Source organism: Oncorhynchus gorbuscha, linkage group LG25 (assembly GCF_021184085.1).
Source record: "Oncorhynchus gorbuscha isolate QuinsamMale2020 ecotype Even-year linkage group LG25, OgorEven_v1.0, whole genome shotgun sequence".
NCBI classification, from domain to species: Eukaryota; Metazoa; Chordata; class Actinopteri; order Salmoniformes; family Salmonidae; genus Oncorhynchus; species Oncorhynchus gorbuscha.
In genome coordinates, this window is record NC_060197.1 from 3132315 (window position 1) to 3152281 (window position 19967).

Sequence of the window (19967 nt, forward strand, 5' to 3'; positions counted from 1 at the left end):
TCACGACTTCCGCCGAAGTTGGCTCCACTGCCTGTTCGGGCGGTGCTCGGCGGTCGTCGTCAGCATCCTACTAGCCACTACCGATCCCTTTTTCGTTTGTCTGTTAGTTGTCTTATTAGTTTCACCTGTGTGTATTTTGGTTTAATTAGCTTCCCTATATGTAGTAGTTTGACCCGCCCTTGTTTTGTGCGGGATTGTCTTTGTTACGTGTGTACATATTCGGTCGTGGTGTATTTTATTTTCTATACTGGACACCCTGTGGTTTTGGGTTGTCTGGTATAGTGTTCTGCACCCTGTATGGTATTGGGCTTATCAGTTTGGCGTGCAATAGTAAAGCACTTTACTCCGTTACTCTCTCTCTGCGTCTGATTCCTGCACACACCTAGTCCCGCGTGACAATATCAGTCCCCACTCAGCACTTATATATGAACCAATGTCTGTGATTACATAGCTATCAGGTTTCTACATCACATCGCACAACATGTATTAATAAAGTCTGACTGTCCAGGAAGATGATTTACATACAAGACGCTTTGCATTGACAGCACATGCTTCAGTGCTCTGGAAGTGTTTATAACCCTGTGAGTTTATCACTTCATGACAGAGCAGTCCTTCATGACAACAGAACTTCAACAATTACTTTTACCATGAGCTTTTTGTGGATATTGATGTTCTTCATTCAGGGTAAGATTTTACAACTTAAAGCTCTTAAAAAATGACTTTCTTATCGAAGTATGTAGTCTTAATATTGTCTCTACCTTGATAGAATTAGATAAATGTAAATGTACACAAAAACATGTTTGAAATTAAATTGTCCTAAATGTCTCTGTTTCAGAATCCAGAGGACAGTACACTGTGACTCAGACTCCAACAGTGAAAGCTGTTCTCCCAGAAAATACAGTTATTATAAACTGTAAAACCAGTGTGACTGTATCTAATGATTGTTTTGGTGATTACACCTGTATGGCCTGGTACAAACAGAAACCTGGAGGAGCTCCTAAACTCCTGATGCACTCTTCAAACCAACATCTGTCTGGGATTCCATCTAAGTTCAGTGGCAGTGGATCTCGTAGTGACTTCACTCTGACCATCAGTGGAATCCAGGCTGAAGATGCAGGAGATTACTACTGTCAGAGTTACCACAATGGTCCAGTGTTCACACAGTGATGCAGAGCTGTACTAAAACCTCCCTCAGTCAGACTGCACAGTGACTGTACTGATACAGCTGGGACCTACTGCAGGTGCTGAGGGGGAAGAGACCGTGACATGGAACACTGATCAGTAGTGAAGTCAACTTTGAATAAGTTTAGAAAGCATCATTCAGAACATGTTCTCCATCGTCATTGTTACAAACCCCCTTTTCTGGTTATCCCCTTTTCCCACCAACACTAATACATCACAGTAGTACATACTCACATGATAACAGACAATATTTATCCACACAGTCTAGGGGGGAGGACATGACCCGTAACATACGGTGGGGCAAAAAAAGTATTTAGTCAGCCACCAATTGTGCAAGTTCTCCCATTTAAAAAGATGAGAGAGGCCTGTAATTTTCATCATAGGTCTACTTCAACTATGACAGACAAAATGAGAAAAAAAATCCAGAAAATCACATTGTAGGATTTTTTATTTATTTATTTGTAAATTATGTTGGAAAATAAGTATTTGGTCAATAACAAAAGTTTATCTCAATACTTTGTTATATACCCTTTGTTGGCAATGACAAGAGGTCAAACGTTTTCTGTAAGTTTTCACAAGGTTTTCACACACTGTTGCAGGTATTTTGGCCCATTCCTCCATGCAGATCTCCTCTAGAGATCCAGTGATGTTTTGGGGCTGTTGCTGGGCAACACTGACTATCAACTCCTCCCTCCAAAGATTTTCTATGGGTTTGAGATCTGGAGACTGGCTAGGCCACTCCAGGACCTTGAAATACTTCTTACGAAGCCACTCCTTCGTTGCCCGGGCGGTGTGTTTGGGATCATTGTCATGCTGAAAGACCCAGCCACGTTTCATCTTCAATGCCCTTACTGATGGAAGGAGGTTTTCACTCAAAATCTCACGATACATGGCCCCATTCATTCTTTACTTTACACGGATCAGTCGTCCTGGTCCCTTTTCAGAAAAATAGACCCAAAGCATGATGTTTCCACCCCCATGCTTCACAGTAGGTATTGTGTTCTTTGGATGCAACTCAGCCTTCTTTGTCCTCCATACACGACGAGTTTACTTTTTACCAAAAAGTTATATTTTGGTTTCATCTGACCATATGACCATCTTCTTCTGGATCATCCAAATTCTCTCCAGCAAACTTCAGACGGGCCTGCACATGTACTGGCTTAAGCAGGGGGACACGTCTGGCACTGCAGGATTTGAGTCCCTGGCGGCGTAGTGTGTTACTGATGGTAGGCTTTGTTACTTTGGTCCCAGCTCTCTGCAGGTCATTCACTAGGTCCCCCTGTGTGGTTCTGGGATTTTTGCTCACCATTCTTGTGATCATTTTGACCCCACGGGGTGAGATCTTGCGTGGAACACCAGATCGAGGGAGATTATCAGTGGTCTTGTATGTCTTCCATTTCCTAATAATTGCTCCCACAGTTGATATCTTCAAACCAAGCTGCTTACCTATTGCAGATTCAGTCTTCCCAGCCTGGTGCAGGTCTACAATTTTGTTTCTGGTGTCCTTTGACAGCTCTTTGGTCTTGGCCATAGTGGAGTTTGGAGTGTGACTGTTTGAGGTTGTGGACAGGTGTCTTTTATACTGATAACAAGTACAAACAGGTGCCATTAATACAGGTAACGAGTGGAGGACAGAGGAGCCTCATAAAGAAGAAATTACAGGTCTGTGAGAGCCAGATATCTTACTTGTTTGTAGGTGACCAAATACTTATTTTCCACCATAATTTGCAAATAATTTAATTAAAAATCCTACAATGTGATTTTCAGGATTTTTTTTCTTCTAATTTTTGTCTGTCATAGTCAAAGTTTACCTATGTTGAAAATTACAGGCCTCTATCATCTTTTTAAGTAGGAGAATTTGCACAATTGGTGGCTGACTAAATAATTTTTTGCCCCACTGTATATTTTTTTTATTTATTTTACCTTTATTTAACCAGGCAAGTCAGTTAAGAACAAATTCTTATTTTCAATGATGGCCTAAGAACAGTGGGTTAACTGCCTGTTCAGTTAACCCACTGTTAAATATATATACAGTGCCTTGCGAAAGTATTCGGCCCCCTTGAACTTTGCGACCTTTTGCCACATTTCAGGCTTCAAACATAAAGATATAAAACTGTATTTTTTTGTGAAGAATCAACAACAAGTGGGACACAATCATGAAGAGGAACGACATTTATTGGAGAGCCAGATATCTTACTTGTTTGTAGGTGACCAAATACTTATTTTCCACCATAATTTGCAAATGATGACCAAAAAATGTCAAACCCTTAACTCCTATCAAATACTGTAGATATAACTTTTCCCCAAAAGTATTTTATTATTTGCATATACTCAGTTAGGGGGAAAAGTACCTAATTGTCATACTTGAGTAAAAGTAAAGATACCAATAGAAGCATGTGTTTAGTGAGTCCGCCAGATCAGAGGCAGTAGGGATGACCAGGGATGTTTTCTTGATAAGTATGTCAATTAGACCATTGTCCTGTCCTGCTAATCATTCAAAATTCAAATGTATGGTGTAAAAAGTACATAATTTTCTTTAGGAATGTAGTGAAGTAAAAGTAAAAGTAGTCAAAAATATGAATAGTGCAGTACAGATACCCCAAAAAAACTGCATAAGTAGTACTTGAAAGTATTTGAACTTAAGTTCTTTAAGTTCTCACCACTGCATATATTTCTTTTGCTCAAACACTCCACACAATAGCCAAACCAATCTCGTTCCTCAAAACTGACCAAGCGTCGTTACTGTATCTGACCACTAGAGGGGAGCAGAAAATAGCTGGTGCATCTCATGTTATAACTCAGTGATATTAGCTTTGGTATGTGACAGACAGCAGCTTTTTAGATGAGTGATTCGAGTGGTCTTCAAGCTAAGACAAACATGGAGAGAAGATAGACTATTGGAAAAATACACCCTGCACCCTGACAAGTACTAGAACTAGAGTTTTTTAGAGACAATTCCATATTGTACCTCATATATAGTCTTATATATCTCTCTCTAACTTTAAGCATCAGCTGTCAGAGCAGTTTACAGATCACTGTACCTGTACAGCCAATCTTAAATAGCACACCCAACTACCTCATCCCGATCTGCACATCTATCACTTCAGTATTAATGCTAAATTGTAATTATTTTGCCTCCATGGCTTATTTATTGCCTTACCTCCCTACTCTTCTGCATTTGCACACACTGTACATAGATTTTTCTATTGTGTTATTGACTGTACAATTGTTTATGTGTAACTCTGTGTTGTTGTTTTTGTCGCACTGCTTTGCTTTATCTTGGCCAGGTCGCAGTTGTAAATGAGAACTTGTTCTCAACTGGCCTACCTGGTTAAATAAAGGTGAAATAAATCAAATAAAAAATATAGACAAGTGCAGTTTTAATTTACATTACAGCAGTATATGGAACCGTATTGCATTGTGTGGTCATGTTAAACAATTTAGCCAAAGTGCATGTAACTGTTTATTTTTACCTTTATTTGACAGGGAGTCATGCTTGGGTTGGCAGGGTAGCCTAGTGGTTAGAGTGTTGGACTAGTAACCAGATGGTTACAAGTTCAAATTGCCAAGCTGACAAGGTACAAATCTGTCGTTCTGCCCCTGAACAGGCAGTTAACCCACTGTTCCTAGGCCATCATTGAAAATAAGAGTTTGTTCTTAACTGACTTGCCTAGTTAAATAAAGGTTCAAAAAAAGACCAAGGTCTATTTTACAGATTAGCCCTGTATACACATCAATACACATCCATTTCTATATTTATTTATTTTTGCTCTTCTGCTTCCCCTTTGGTGCCTGTCTTTACCCTTGTGGCAGGATTAGACTTTCCTTCCTACCACCATAATGGGTATCCCATCCAAGGTAATGCATAACCTCCCACATGATCGGTGTCCTTTATCATAACATACCATCCTGCCTGCCTACATGGCCAGCCAGTGAACAGCTTCAAACTCGTACAATACATAGTCAGACCTAAGATACTGTATCTCTGGTCAGACTTAGATCTAACCACAAGCTCCGTCAGGGGGCGCTAACGTTTTGTTTTTGTCAAGGGACACAACGGAACGGAACGTATTGAGTATACTGAGTATTCCGCTACATATTGACCAAAAGTTGTATCTTTCGTTGAAACTACGAATTTGGTCCTCAAACCTTTTTCACGTTCAATTTAAAACATTTCAATTGAAGGGAAAGTGAAAGTGGCCTTGGTTTTCTTGAGCAGTCATGTTTGCTTCGGGAAGTTGGTATGATCCATCCATAGCTGTACTTGATCAAGCCACAATGAGACAGATATTTCGCCAGATGTATATAAGTGAAGCATCCGCTTGGCGTTTCCACTCACTACCAAATATGGTAGAACAAGCCCAGTGGCCGGTAGTGGGAGAACATGGAACGAGATCGATTTTGGCCGAAATTCTGCACATTTTCTCATCGGTGAAACATTTGATCTCAATACACTTTTCTGTTCCCAAAACTATAATCTTTTACGAATAGAGTGGACTACGTTTTGTAGACGTTACACTTTGCCAAAATAAAAAAACACGTTGTTTAGAAGAAGTGACAAGGCGAATTGAGTTTTACACACACGCACCTCGCCTAACGGAAATATGCAAATTACCAGAACGCGACAATTGGATCTGGCTAGCTCGTGCTTGGCTCTGCCCTCCTCCTTGCTTGTTCTGCCCACTAATGTCATTTTCCCCATTGGAAACGACAGGATGTGGTCTGTTCTAGTTATAAACAACACGGGAGACTTTTATTTTGAAGACTCATGAATAGTCGTCACACAATAAAATGTTGAACTAACGTCACCAGCCTCCAAGTTAGCTAGCTACCCACCCAACGTTAACATACGGTTGTAGCAGCAGCTTGGTTTGCTGGTGAAATGGATTCAAAAACTCAAGGTTTGTCATCTTTTCCTGAAAGGCTTCACCCAAAATGTATTTCTGTTCAAGCTTAGATCAGTAATATGCGGGCCAGTATGTGAAATAATATTTGGTTAAATTCACATAGCTAACGTTAGGCATGCACTAGCTAACGTTGGGCATGCACTAGCTAACGTTAGGCATGCACTAGCTAACGTTAGGCATGCACTAGCTAACGTTAGGCATGCACTAGCTAACGTTAGGCATGCACTAGCTAACGTTAGGCATGCACTAGCTAACGTTAGGCATGCACTAGCTAACGTTAGGCATGCACTAGCTAACGTTAGGCATGCACTAGCTAACGTTAGGCATGCACTAGCTAACGTTAGGCATGCACTAACTGGGTAAAAGCCATAGTGGAGTCAACACCTGAAAGTGTTGCGACATAAAAGGTCTGCGATTGCTACAGGGCATTTCCATCGAAATGGACCCATGCGCACCAACATGTTACGTTAATAGGAGCATATCAATTTCAGTGTCAAATGAAAGCTAAGAGTATATTTGGGGGAAATGAAGGCATGATAGATACATTTTTCAACCATTTTCTATCTTAAATATGGGTCCTAAGTAAATACTTTGATTTCTGTATATACTGAAGGGGTCTTAGAAAACATCTAGCCTACCAGGAAACTATTAGAAATACATCAAAACACAATAATGTTGACGTAAAGACCCCTACCAACTAATGGCAAAATTTTAGTTTTTAATTAATTATTTACCTTCTGTAAGTTTAAGAAATATTGCCTTGTAATTCCGTTACCAAAATTAATAAAAGTTCACTGAAGTAACAAGAAAATGGTAGACTTGCCAATTTAGTTATAGTGATTTTACAGATTTGTGTTAGTTAATTATTAAGTTATTTAAAACTTGTAATTCTATTACCAAATTGGTATGAAATTACACCAAAATCAGTAACAGAATTACTGCGGATTGATGGCAGCATCCGCGTGAAACTGAAAGCGCGAACCACTGCTTTTAATCAGGGCAAGGTGACTGGTAACATGACCGAATACAAACAGTGCAGCTATTCCCTCCGCAAGGCTATCAAACAAGCTAAGCGTCAGTACAGAGACAAAGTAGAATCTCAATTCAACGGCTCAGACACGAGGTATGTGGCAGGGTCTACAGTCAATCACGGACTACAAGAAGAAAACCAGCCCAGTCACGGACCAGGATGTCTTGCTCCCAGGCAGACTAAATAACCTTTTTTGCCCGCTTTGAGGACAATACAGTGCCACTGACACGGCCTGCAACGAAAACATGCGGACTCTCCTTCACTGCAGCTGAGATGAGTAAGACATTTAAACGTGTTAACCCTCGCAAGGCTGCAGGCCCAGACGGCATCCCCAGCCGCGCCCTTAGAGCATGCGCAGACCAGCTGGCCGGTGTGTTTACGGAATATTCAATCAATCCCTATACCAGTCTGCTGTTCCCACATGCTTCAAGAGGGCCACCATTGTTCCTGTTCCCAAGAAAGCTAAGGTAACTGAGCTTAACGACTACCGCCCCGTAGCACTCACTTCCGTCATCATGAAGTGCATTGAGAGACTAGTCAAGGACCATATCACCTCCACCCTACCTGACACCCTAAACCCACTCCAATTTGCTTACCGCCCAAATAGGTCCACAGACGATGCAATCTCAACCACACTGCACACTGCCCTAACCCATCTGGACAAGAGGAATACCTATGTGAGAATGCTGTTCATCGACTACAGCTCGGCATTCAACACCATAGTACCCTCCAAGCTCATCATTAAGAGTGAGACCCTGGGTCTCGACCCCGCCCTGTGCAACTGGGTACTGGACTTCCTGACGGGCCATCCCCAGGTGGTGAGGGTAGGCAACAACATCTCCACCCCGCTGATCCTCAACACTGGGGCCCCACAAGGGTGCGTTCTGAGCCCTCTCCTGTACTCCCTGTTCACCCACGACTGCGTGGCCACGCACGCCTCCAACTCAATCATCAAGTTTGCGGACGACACAACAGTGGTAGGCTTGATTACCAACAACGACGAGACGGCCTACAGGGAGGAGGTGAGGGCTCTCGGAGTGTGGTGTCAGGAAAATAACCTCACTCAACGTCAACAAAACTAAGGAGATGATTGTGGACTTCAGGAAACAGCAGAGGGAACACCCCCCTATCCACATCGATGGAACAGTAGTGGAGAGGGTAGTAAGTTTTAAGATCCTCGGGATACACATCACAGACAAACTGAATTGGTCCACCCACACAGACAGCATCGTGAAGAAGGCACAGCAGCGCCTCTTCAACCTCAGGAGGCTGAAGAAATTTGGCTTGTCACCAAAAGCACTCACAAACTTCTACAGATGCACAATCGAGAGCATCCTGGCGGGCTGTATCACCGCCTGGTACGGCAACTGCTCCGCCCACAACCGTAAGGCTCTCCAGAGGGTAGTGAGGTCTGCACAACGCATCACCGGGGGCAAACTACCTGCCCTCCAGGACACCTACACCACCCGATGTTACAGGAAGGCCATAAAGATCATCAAGGACAACAACCACCCGAGACACTGCCTGTTCACCCCGCTATCATCCAGAAGGCGAGGTCAGTACAGGTGCATCAAAGCTGGGACCGAGAGACTGAAAAACAGCTTCTATCTCAAGGCCATCAGACTGTTAAACAGCCAACACTAACATTGAGTGGCTGCTGCCAACACACTGACACTGACTCAACTCCAGCCACTTTAATAATGGGAATTGATGGGAAATTATGTCAAATATATCACTAGCCACTTTAAACAATGCTACCTAATATATAATGTTTACATACCCTACATTATTCATCTCATATGCATACGTATATACTGTACTCTATATCATCTACTGCATCCTTATGTAATACATGTATCACTAGCCACTTTAACTATGCCACTTTGTTTACATACTCATCTCATATGTATATACTGTATTCGATACCATCTACTGTAGAGCCTGTGCTGCTCTGTACCATCACTCATTCATATATCTTTATGTACATATTCTTTATCCCCACAAGCATTTCGCTACACTGTTAACATCTGTATAAGACAAATAAAATTTGTTTTAAATAAAGGAATTACATTTTGTATAAATACGAAATTACTTGTTGGTTATTAAAACTTACTGCATTATTCAGATTTAAACGTAAATATCTGTTAACTAGAAGTTCACAATCTTAGCATTTCAAATACCACTAATTATCACTGGTATTGCTGTTACATTAACATCTGCTAACCATGTGTATGTGACAAATACAATTTGATTTGATTTTGCAACTGAATTGGCTACAATGGGAAATTGTAATAGTCACAAAGCACAGTTGGTCACCTGCTACTGACCTCCAAAGGCGTAATGTTATGTTCAGATAACAGTTTTTTATTTTATTTTTTGTCTTAGAACAGTCATGACTCTGGACAACACCTCTCCTTTCCTGACTCTCCAGTTAATGTGACCTCTCCCAGCTCTTACTGACACCTACCCTTGAGCCCCATCTTTCCAGTTACTGTAACAAGCATCCTATCCCACTGAGCACCGACCAACACTGGACGTCCATGGACGTTGAAAAGTAGTTGATATTTGGTCAGTCCACCCTGACCTTGATGTTAATGTACACTGACGGACTGGATTGGAACAAATGGATAGTACAGTGCACAGTACAATGCTGAGTACTGTACAGTGAGTAGAGCACAGTACAATAGTGTATTGTACAGTGAGATGACTTCAGTACAATATAGTAAAGAAAAGTAGAGTACATTGTACTGTACTGAAATATACTATACTAGGGCCTCCCGGGTGGCGCAGTGGTTAAGGGCGCTGTACTGCAGCGCCAGCTGTGCCATCAGAGTCCCTGGGTTTGCGCCCAGGCTCTGTCGTACAATTGGCCTAGCGTCGCCCGGGTTAGGGAGGGCTTGGTCGGTAGGGGTGTCCTTGTCTCATCGGGCACCAGCGACTCCTGTGGCGGGCTGGGCGCAGTGTGCGCTAGCCAAGGTGGCCGGGTGCACGGTGTTTCCTCCGGCGCATTGGTGCGGCTGGCTTCCGGGTTGGATGCGCACAGTGCGGCTTGGTTGGGTTGTGTATCGGAGGACGCATGACTTTCAACCTTCGGCTCTCCCGAGCCCGTACGGGAGTTGTAGCGATGAGACAAGATAGTAGCTACTACAACAATTGGATACCACGAAAAAGGGGTAAAAATAAATATACTATACTTCACTGTACTATTCTACTGTGCTGTATTGTACTGCGCTCTGATGTCCAAACTTGTAAAGGTTTACAGCGGAATCGCCTCTTCATCCATTTTCAGTCATTTTAAATGAGTTTAGCTACCGATTGTTACACCAGATAATGTCATTTAACCAAAGATGTTTTGGTATCCATTACTGGGAGTTACAGGATAGGTACTGTTGTGGGGTAGCACAGAGAATTTTCGACCAACCTTAGCTTGGCTATATGGTTTTCATCCTGGATTTGTGGAAACCAGGAGTCTCATAAAATGTCTCGTCTAGTTGCAAGGGTCTTTATTAATTTGATGGCTTAAGTTATGTTAACAAATTCCTCCCTTTTGTTTTCATGACAGGTCTCAATCTCCCTCTATCCTCCTTGTGTCTCCTGGTTCCACCAATACGCTTGATGTCAGCATCTATGTGGCAAGTAGCTGAGCAGCGTAATGTGATGCAGTATGGGAAGCTGGAGGAATTTGTGACTTTGGTGACAGAGATGGTCCCAGAGCTGCTGAGCTCCAGGCAGAGGACCCAACTCATCCTGGGACTGAGAGCAAGGGTGAGGGAGGTGGAAATGTTGAGGGTTGGGAGGGGAGGATGTAAAAGTGACACGTGGGATGAGATTCAGACCTTAATTCCTCATGAGCGCCTGGATCTTGAAGGCCAGGAATGTGGACAAAAGATTGTTCTTGTCACATTTTCATGATCAACTTCTGTTGTCATTGTCTTAAGACTTCTTAGTTTGTGTCCCCTCCGTCTTTAAATTGTCAGCTATCTGCTCCCCTCACTACTCCCCCTATGAACATTTCTCCCCACCCCCTTAATGGTCACTTAACTTACCTGCTGTTCCCCCTATGGATATTACACCCCCCCCAAATTACCTTTACTCTGCCCCCACCCCAATTATACTGAACAAAAATATATGCGCAACATGCAACGATTTCATATATTTCAGTCAATTGAAATGAATTCATGACTCTATAATCTATGGATTTCACATGAATGGGCAGGGCCACAAGCATGGGTGAGCCTGGGAGGGCAAAGGCCCACCCACTTGGGAGCCAGGCCTAGCCAATCAGAATTAGTTTTTCCCCACAAAAAGTATTTATTGCAGACAGAAATACTCCTCAGTTTCATCAGCTGTCCGGGTAGCTGGTTTCAGACGATCCCGCAGGTGAAGAAGCCAGATGTGGAGGTCCTGTACTGGCGTGGTTACACATGATCTATGGTTGTGAGGCCAAATTCTCTAAATCAATGTTGGATGTGGCTTATGGTATAGAAATTAACATTACATTCTCTGGAAACAGCTTTGTTGGCCATTTCTGCAGTCAGCATGCCAATTGCGTGTTCCCTCAAGTTGAGACATCTGTGGCATTTTGTTGTGTAACAAAACTGCCCATTTTAGAGTGGCCTTTTATTGTCCCCATCACAAGATTAAACGGCATGTAATGATCATGCTGTTTAATCAGCTTCTTGATATGCCACACCAGTCAGGTGGATGAATTATCATGGTAAAGGAGAAATGCTCAATAATGGGATGTAAAACAAATTTGTGCACAAAATATGAGAGAAATACGTGTTTTTTTTTTGTACGTATGGAACATTTCTGGGTTCTTTTACCTCCGCTCATGAAACATGGGACCAACAATACATTTTGTGTTTATGTTTTTGTTCAGTATACATTCATCACTGTTAGTTGTTAATATATATAATTTTACTTTTTTATTATAATTGTTATAGTTTTTATTTTGCTTGGTCCCCATACCCCCTCAATGGTAATTTAGTCTACTCTGCCTCCACCCCAATGGACATTTTATTTATTCATCACTGCTACAGTTGTTATTATGTATATAGTTCTATTTCTATTGTTTTTTTGTTTTTTTTATGATCATTTTCATTCATTTATTTCACTTAGTCCTGCATGTTGGAGCTCGGAGCCTAAGATTTTCTCTGAACCCTGCAATCACACCTGCAATCCTGTACATTAAACACTCTGACTCTGAATGTGTAATGTTTCCATTCCTGCATATTAAAGTGTGCCTGCTATTTCAGCTGGTTCTTGAGTTGTGCTGTGGTAAAGAGGACATGGTGGACCATCAAGCCATCCAACGCCACTTGGATAGAATCCAGTCATGCACAGTAAAGCACAAAGCGGTAAGTTGTGTGCAATACACCAGAGTATGTGGATTATGTTAAATCTCTATCACATTTTATTTTTTGTAATTATAGTTCTTAACTTACTTTTTTGGGGTGTAATTACATGTTCAGAGAGAAAACAAGAAAGTGGAGGCATCAAAGTCTAACTTTGGGGAGCTGGTTCAAACCCTGCTGGAAGACCCAGCGAAGAGGGAACACTTTTTTCAGGTGAGATAATATCGAACATCTAACTTTTCACAATTGGGTAGTTCTGTGTCATAATCAAGCAAAAGTGTTGGAAATGCCTGAAGAGCAAGCAGGCAGGCATGCATCTGAAATGAAATGTAATGCTCCCAAGCGTGTGTTGTGTGTCAAGTTGGGTACTACGACAAATATCAAGAATATTAGCGCAAATGGACAAAACAAATATTTTATTTAACTAATGCATTTTGACGGTAACATGTTGTAGGCAAGACCATTCACCTAACTGTAATAGCTCTCTACATTTTCATTAAAGGAGGTGTTCCCAGTGCAGTACGGTACTAAGTATGACACAGCACTGCAGATTCTGGTGTGGGAGTTCTTCTCCAGATTGGAGGAGCTGCTGCCGGTGCCCAGCTTTACACAGGTACTGACATGACTGCATCTTCATCCTATCAATTCAAATGTTTAAAAAAATGTTGCGTTTACAGTTGTGAATGAATGAATGAAACCCCCTTAATAAATGGACTGAACATCAAGTTTCCAGTGGGTAGAAGTTTTCCTCTCTCACCCTCAGACAGCATCTTGTCTCAGCGTTGCATTCTCTGACCTGGAGGAGTGTGTTCAGTCTGTCTCTGACCCTGAGCACTTGAAGACACTGCTACAGCATCAAAGACACCTGGGACACCTAAACAGAGGTAGGTAGCCTTCAGGTTATCTATTTCCACTGGGGTAAATTATTTGACCTTCATTAGATTTGATTGCATTTTCCACCAATGAAATGTGCTTTGTTTTGTTAAAGATGTCTTCACCTTCAATGTTGCACAAACTGTATTCACCTCCAAGGTATTAGTAAATAAAATTGGTTTGGATTCTCCCTCTTTTCCAGATAATCTGTTCTACGACTCTGACACCATCCTGTCCGCTCTGTCCCTCACTTCCTTGGTAAACTCGAAACAAACTTCAGTGGAGGCTCGAGGTCATGACACTAGGAAGAAAGAACAGGAGGGTAGAGAAGAGTGGCGACCTGAAATCAGTTACAATGGAACTGATCAGGACGTTGAACGACTTGAAGAGGCTGGTGAATCCAGTTCTGGACAGCAGAAACCAGGATCATCACTACACGCTCGTCCAGTGGCCATAGACGGTAAGGACATTTGGAGCAGAGCACATTACATACCTCTGTGCACTGTTCATGGCGATTGCCAAACTGTGTTATTGATAACTGGTTGTTGTTACTAGTTGGAACAATATTAAGTTAAGCGACAGTGCTTTTTCCATTAGACTAGTCAGGCTACTTTTATCTGCTGTTTCCGTTGTGGCTATAGCTACTCCACCAACAGAGCTTTATTTGAGTCGGATCCTGCCGGAACAGGAACATGTTGTCCCAGATCCGGTACCTCTCGTGGCATGAAACATCATTTTCACTGTTTGCTCTTATTAAAATTTCTACATTCCAATCAGAGTTAGGTCTGTCTGTTTGGGGGGGATATATTGGTACCCTAAACCCAAGGGTTTAATGGTTGAATTAAGTAAGACATTAATTCATATGACATGGATTCATTTTTAGCTCTAATTCTAGGTAACCAATGGGCAATTTAAGATTGTAGATTTTAACAAGTTACACAATTCAGTATTTCATAATATATTCCCTTCAGACCTGTGTTCAAATACTACTTGAAATCTTTGAAATATGTTTAGCGTTTGCTTTAGCCTACCTGGAGTGCCAGATGGGCGGGGTTTGCCGTTTTGTGACTACTCTATTGGTTCCATTGTGAAATTATTTAAAATAGTAGGCTATTTGAAGTTGAAACCAGGTCTGCTTCTGTAACTGGTGGGGTAGTTGTTACTGTTGCTACCACAATTCATAGAAGCCGACATGTTTAAACATTTTACTACCACATTGTTGGGAAGTTGATGTGATGTAACAATGAGTTGACCTCTTAGAAAAACCCATCTGCTTGAGCTGCTCTTTGTTGTTCTTTGGGGGTGTATTTATTATGGATGAGTTGACTGTGGTCTGGCCACTGCATGCTGAAAATACCTATTATAATTGTCAGTCACTAACTCAAATGGAGAACCATCTGGGAAGATGCTGTGTAATCAGTCACCACAATAGGTTTTGAGTACATTTACAATAATCGTTTGCTAGCGAAGCCAGGGTTATGGCAGTTTGACAATCTACTGTAACAGTAGTCCAGAGCCGGTTTGCCCTATATGCAGACCACGCACTACGCGTAGGGCCCCTGACTTTAAAAAATGTTTTTAAAAAGAAGGAAAACACTCAAATGGATGACCAATATTCAGTACATCTTATATTGCTTGTTCAGCTGAAGCACTATACTGTACATACGGTACATGTAGCAGACATGAGTCGGGCTCATGGTCTCGTGATGAGGTAGCCCTGCCTCACCCTCGGCCTTCGAGTATCCTCTTGGTCTCACTGTCAAGGTGTTTTTCTCCTGTGGGAGACCCGGGTTCAGATCCCGCCCGTGACAGTAGCCGTACTCCTTTTACCTCGCTGTGAAATCAACATGCCCTTCCTGGTGTTCTCCTGCCCCCACCAACGAGTTCAAACAGGAGAAGAGCATTATGTTTGCTCACCTTGTGGCAGGGGTTTAGAACATCACAGATCTTAAAATCACATTTACACATTCATATTGTGTGCTTTGCACAATCCTACTCGGAGTGTGTCTTCAAGGAAAGGCGTAGTAAACATGCACATTAACAAAAAGAAAGCTAAACAGCACAGGACTTCTGAAAACAATAGTGATTTCTTTGGGATTTTGATTGCCAGAAATATACTAAAGCATTCTGAATACATTGGTGAATGGTTCAATGTGTGAATTAGGGTTTGTTCTTCTAGGAGTTATCATGGTAGTGGTTAGAGGAGGGGTGTCTGTCAAACTGATTTTTCCTTTGGAATGTCTTCAATAAAGTCTCAAAATTCATTAAACAAAGGTTACTCTTTTTTTTTTTCAATTACATTTTTGATTCAATTTTTTTTTACAAGGATTACCTTTTTTTGGAGTTCATTGCCTTGTCAACTACTATATACATAACAACAATCTGGGGAAAAAATGCTTAAAATAGCAGCACTGATTTTATATACTGAATGAAAATATAAAGGCAACATGCAATCATTTCATTGATTGTACTGAGTTACAGGAAATCAGTCAATTGAAATAAATTCATTGAGTTCTAAATCTATGGATTTCACATGCCTGAATACAGATATGCATCTGTTGGTCACAGATATAAAAATTGCCATTGATAAAATTCAATTGTGTTCATTGTCCATAGCATATGCCTGCCCACACCATAGCCCCACCGCGGGACCTCTGTTCACAACGTTGACATCAACAAACCGCTCGCCCACACGATGTCATACATGTGGTCTGCGGTTGTGAGGCTGGTTGGACGTATTGCCAAATTCTCTAAAATGACATTGGAGGCGGCTAATGGTAGCGAAGTGAACATTAAATTCTCTGGCCACAGCTCTGGTAGCCAATCCTGCAGTCAGCATGCGAATTGCACGCTCCCTCAACTTGAGACATCTGAGGCATTGTGTTGTGTGACACAACTGCACATTTTAGAGTGACCTTTTATTGTCAACAGCACAAGGTGCACCTGTGTAATGATCTTGCTATTTAATCAGCTTCTTGATATGCCACCCCTGTCATGTGGATGGATTATCTTGGAGGGGATGTAAACAAATTTGTGCACAACATTTGAGAGAAATAAACATTTTGTGTGTATGGAGAATCTTGGTACCATCTCATGAAAGATGGTACCAACACTTTACATATTGCGTTTATATTTTTGTTCAGTGTACTTCCATGTGCTTTTTACTTGCAGAACCGGATAGTGACATGCCCTCCCAGGTCTTCTCCTGCCCCCAGTGTCCATTCTCCCACAGGAGAGAGGTGAACCTTCAGCAGCACATCAGGAAGGAACATCTAACAGAGGACAGCAGGAACCTGGACTCTGGAGGAGCTGAAAACTCACTGCCGTCCAGTCAAACAATACAGAGACCCTCAATCAAGACAACCAAGAAGTACATCTGCTTTAAATGTGGAAAGGGTTTCAGAAGCCCATCGGACCTGAAACGACATAAGGGTGTTCACACAGACATGCAGCCGTTCCATTGCAACCAGTGTGATAAAAGATTCAAAGCGAAGGGTAGTCTAAAACAGCACCAACGAGTTCACTCAGGAGAAAGGCCTTATGATTGCTCACATTGTGGCAGGGGGTTTAGGACATCGGATATCTTAAAATCTCATATACGCATTCATACTGGGGAGCGACCTTATGGGTGTACAATATGTGGGAAGAGATTTATTCAACGGCAAGTACTAACAAGACACATCAGGATGCACAGTGGAGAGAAACCATACTTGTGTAGCATTTGTGGAAAGACCTTTGCTTGCTCAGGGGAACTGATGGTACACTCAAGGATCCACACAGGAGAACGACCGTATCATTGTGAACAATGTGGGAATACTTTTAGTCTAGCAAGTAAACTGAAAGTGCATCAGCGAAGTCATACAGGCGAACGCCCATACACCTGTACACAGTGCCCCAAAGGCTTCTCCACCTCCACCAGACTAGTGAAACACATGCGAATTCATACTGGGGAGAGACCTTACCCATGTGTAAAGTGTGGCAAAAGATTCTCTGAAAGGGGAAACATGAGAATACATCAACGAATGCATGAAAAAGAGCGAAAAGGTCGACAAATGTATTGATAAACCAAAGCTGTTGAAATGTTCTTTGGAGATTCTGCTCTATATAGTTCTCTGCTACATTTTCAGGTGATTGTGACATGTTTGTAGATCTTCTAATTTGTCACACCGCCTGGTATTGTAACTTCAGAGATGATTGGCAAAATTTCTGTTCTAAATATTGTAACCGTTCTGTAAAATGTTAGTTACGTCTGGTTATATGCGAACAGATTAGATTTTACCCTGAAATAATTTCCTGAGTTCAATGCTACCCAGTTGGAAAACTAACAATGGGCAAAAACACTATTATAAACCACATTTCTAATATAGCAGGGCATCTTAAACAATACCCTCAAATAAAAAGTGACATTGTACTTTTGCCTCCATATTTATAGTTTACACACCTGGCACCACCTCTGTGTTGTTTCCTATAGACCCTAAATATATTTAGATTAATTGAACAATTGCTTAATTGTATTTAGCATTTTTCCACTTGTTAACTTCACTATATACAGTGCCTTGGAAAGTATTCAGACCCCTTGACCTTTCCCACATTTTGTTAGGTTACAGCCTTATTCTAAAATGGATTAAACAGTTTTTCCTTATCTGTTTACGCTTTGTCATTATGGGGTATTATGTGTAGATTGCTGAGTAAAAAAAAAAAAAAAGTATCCATTTTAGAATAAGACTGTAATGTAACAATGTGGGAAAAGTAGAGTGGTCTGAATGCACTGTAGGTGATTTGGTGGTAAACACCAGATTCTATAAAAACACCATTATTGTACTAACAAAGCTGGCTAGTGGTGTGTAGGGTCCAGTGATTTGTGGACATCTATCAGCTTTGCCTTTCTCCCAGTGGCATTTAATGCCTCCATGGAATTTATGGTGAGTTTCAAAAGTATTGGGACAATTACACATGTTGTGTTGTTTTAGCTCTGTACTCCAGCACTTTCAATTTGAAGTGATACAATGACTATGAGGTTAAAGTGCAGACTGTCAGCTTTAATTTGAGGGTATTTACATCCATATCAGGTGAACTTTTTAGACATTGCAGCACGTTTTGTACATAGTACCCCCATTTAGGGGACCAAAAGTATTGGGACAAATTCACTTACACTGAGTGTATAAAACATGAAGGACCCGTTCCTAATATTGAGTTGCTCTGAACTCTGGAGGAGCTGAAAACTCACTGCCATCCAATGAAACAGTAAAGAACTCCTCAGCCAAGACAACGAAGAAGTACATCTGTGTTCCACCAAAGGGAACATGAAAGACCATAAACGTGTTCACACAGAGGAAAAGCTGTTTCATTGCGACCAGTGTGAGAAGAAATGTAAAAATCAAATGGTACTCTAATAGTGCACCAAAGTGTCCACACAGGAGAAAGACCATATATTCTTTGCTCATGTTTTGGCAGGGGGTTTATGACATCTGGGACCTTTAACTTCCCTTATACTTACTCATACTGGGGAGAGACCATTCACCTGTTCTATATGTAGGAGGAGATTTATCCAACAGCAATTACTAACACACCACCTCAGGATGCATACAGGAAATAAATCATACTTACTGTATGTAGTGTTTGTGGAAATACATTTTATTCCTCAGGGGCCTTGTTGGTACACTCATGAACACACATGGGTAAATGCCCCCACAGATGTCAACTTTGTGGGAAGATGTTTAGAATGTATTGGATACTCATGTTGCAGCGAAGGACTCACAGACGAGCTCCCATTCCCCTGCTCTCATTGTGAAAAACGCTTTATCTCAAAAGTGCCCTTAGATGATATGCTTATTCATACTGGAGAGAAACCTCGTCCATAAATAAAACTCATAGGCCATAGTTCAGGTAGTTGTCTTGTTCGAACACAACATTTCTTCATAGATGTTCATTTTCAAACTGTTTGACTCTCTCAAAGCCTTTAAGTTCTTGGTTGTCTTTCATTTAAATATAGACTCAACCACAATCTTGTATTTTTTTTGTAAATTGATGTGTCCATTGTTGAAAACCCTGGCCTGGAGAAATGGTCCATACAATCCAGGATCCTTGAGACATGCCAAATCTGACGTTACCCCATTGCAGTTTACATTTAAAATGGTTATGATAAGGGTTATGTAGGGGTTACGGTTTAGGGTAGGGATATCCAAGTATCCCAGATAGCACTTACCCTGGAAAAATGTGTATGTGAAGGCAGATATGTGTGGAGTCTTTATTTTAACCTTCATTGTTAGACATTTGAACATTCTAGATAGCTTAGTGCCACTGGATAGTTGTAACAATATGTTTGTGTACACTTCCAGGGATACTCACATGCTCTTCCTAAAGGTGTGCATACACATGTGAAATAGGGGCATCCCTCTCTTTCTATTCTGGTTTAGAGACAGTTTGCGCTGTTCTGTGAAGGGAGTAGTACACAGCTTTGTATGAGATCTTCAGTTTCTTGGCAATTTCTCGCATGGAATAGCCTTCATTTCTCAGAACAAGAATAGACTGATGAGTTTCAGAAGAAAGTTCTTTGTTTCTGGCCATTTTCAGCCTGTAATTGAATCCACAAATGCTGATACGCCAGATACTCAACTA

At 41.5% G+C, this 19967-nt stretch overlaps 1 protein-coding gene and 1 gene segment (V, D, J or C); both read left to right on the plus strand.

Annotated features, from left to right (window-relative positions):
- The first annotated feature begins 573 nt into the window (after window positions 1-573).
- Window positions 574-1435, plus strand: LOC124013602. The segment is given in 2 exon segments: window positions 574-684; window positions 836-1435. Coding segments are annotated over 2 exon segments (369 nt in total).
- A 4535-nt stretch (window positions 1436-5970) lies between these two features.
- LOC124014584 (zinc finger protein 239-like) lies at window positions 5971-18919 on the plus strand. 2 transcript variants are annotated; one of them, XM_046329745.1, is made up of 8 exons: window positions 5971-6083; window positions 10682-10884; window positions 12378-12479; window positions 12594-12689; window positions 12979-13089; window positions 13240-13360; window positions 13552-13809; window positions 16521-18919. In XM_046329745.1, the coding sequence occupies exons 1-8, from the start codon at window positions 6065-6067 to the stop codon at window positions 17408-17410; spliced, it is 1800 nt and encodes a 599-aa protein (XP_046185701.1). In that variant the 5' UTR covers window positions 5971-6064; the 3' UTR covers window positions 17411-18919. The 2 variants fall into 2 exon arrangements, with proteins under 2 accessions (XP_046185701.1, XP_046185703.1); XM_046329747.1 differs by lacking the exon at window positions 5971-6083 and adding an exon at window positions 9545-9687.
- The last annotated feature ends 1048 nt before the right edge of the window (window positions 18920-19967 follow it).